Here is a 1,036-nt window from a genome sequence, read left to right as displayed (position 1 = left end):
TGCTCCGAGTGAGTTCTCCGGGGCCGACCACCTTGCCACCTCCATCCCTGCCCTGGAGAGGCACGGGAAGCCCCAGGGCCACCCCCCGGCGGGCGCTACGGGGGCGAGTAGCGCTCTATGGTCCGCGCGGCGTCGGCGTGGAGGTGCGGAGCCTGCGCCAACACCTCCGCCGCTTTGTCCTGGCTCAGCCCCAGGTGCTCGGCCGTGAACTTGGCCAACGGGTAGAGGCTCTCCATCGCCTTGGGGTCGCTGAGGAAGTGCGAGGTGTGGGACAGCAGCTCGGCCGCCTTCTCCTGCTTGAGCCCCAGCTGGTCGGCGGTGAGCCGCGCCATGGCGTAGACGCTGTCGGGGAAGTCCAGCTTGGCTTTGCCATCGGGGCCGGCCGCGTGCATCTTCATGTGGCTGATGAGGTTGCGCTGTTGGGCGAACTTACCGCCGCACACCTGGCACTCGTAGGGCTTTTCCCCAGAGTGGATGCGCATGTGCTCGGTCAGGCGGTACTGCCGGGTGAAGCGCATCCCGCAGGCGTCGCAGGCGAAGGGCTTGAGGCCGAGGTGGCTGCGCATGTGGCGGGTCATGGTGCCGCGCTGCGTGAACTTCTTCCCGCAGATGGTGCAGGGGTAGGGCCGTGTCAGCCAGTGCGTCTTCTCGTGCTGCCGCAGCGTGGCCGGGTCCTTGTAGGACTTGTCGCAGGACGAGCAGCGGTACGGCCGCAGGATGTCCCCCAGCCCTGCGCCGCCCTTATCCAAGAAGGGCACGGCCTGTTCGGCCGCCGCTTTGTGGTACAGCTCCTCTTCGTTGTGGGCCTCCACGTGTGCGTTGAGCTGCTCGGAGCTGGGGAAGCCCTTCCCGCAGGGGATGCAGACGTACAGGTTGTCGCCCAGGCTCTCGGGCTCATAGCCCAGGTGGTTGCAGTAGCGGTCCAACGCATCGCCGGGTGACGGCCCCTCGCTGCTGCCCGTCTCCTCGCTGGTGCTGTTGTCGGGCTCCAGGTCGTTGCTTTCCACACTGGGATAGCGCGGCTGCGGGGCGGCGG

The 1,036-nt window shown here is 67.9% G+C and overlaps 1 protein-coding gene across 1 annotated transcript; it reads right to left on the bottom strand.

The window, feature by feature from the left end:
- Positions 1–6: 6 nt before the first annotated feature.
- Positions 7–1,034, bottom strand: LOC104909294 (hypermethylated in cancer 1 protein; the record flags this gene model as incomplete). Its single annotated transcript, XM_010721882.1, has 1 exon — positions 7–1,034. A coding segment is annotated over one exon (939 nt), but the record flags the coding sequence as incomplete, so codon positions are not given.
- Between the last annotated feature and the right edge of the window lie 2 nt (positions 1,035–1,036).

This window comes from Meleagris gallopavo, chromosome 21, assembly GCF_000146605.3.
Source record: "Meleagris gallopavo isolate NT-WF06-2002-E0010 breed Aviagen turkey brand Nicholas breeding stock chromosome 21, Turkey_5.1, whole genome shotgun sequence".
Classification (NCBI taxonomy): Eukaryota; Metazoa; Chordata; class Aves; order Galliformes; family Phasianidae; genus Meleagris; species Meleagris gallopavo.
The sequence above is the reverse complement of the archived record's forward strand: the minus strand, read 5'-3'. Positions and strand labels throughout refer to the sequence as shown.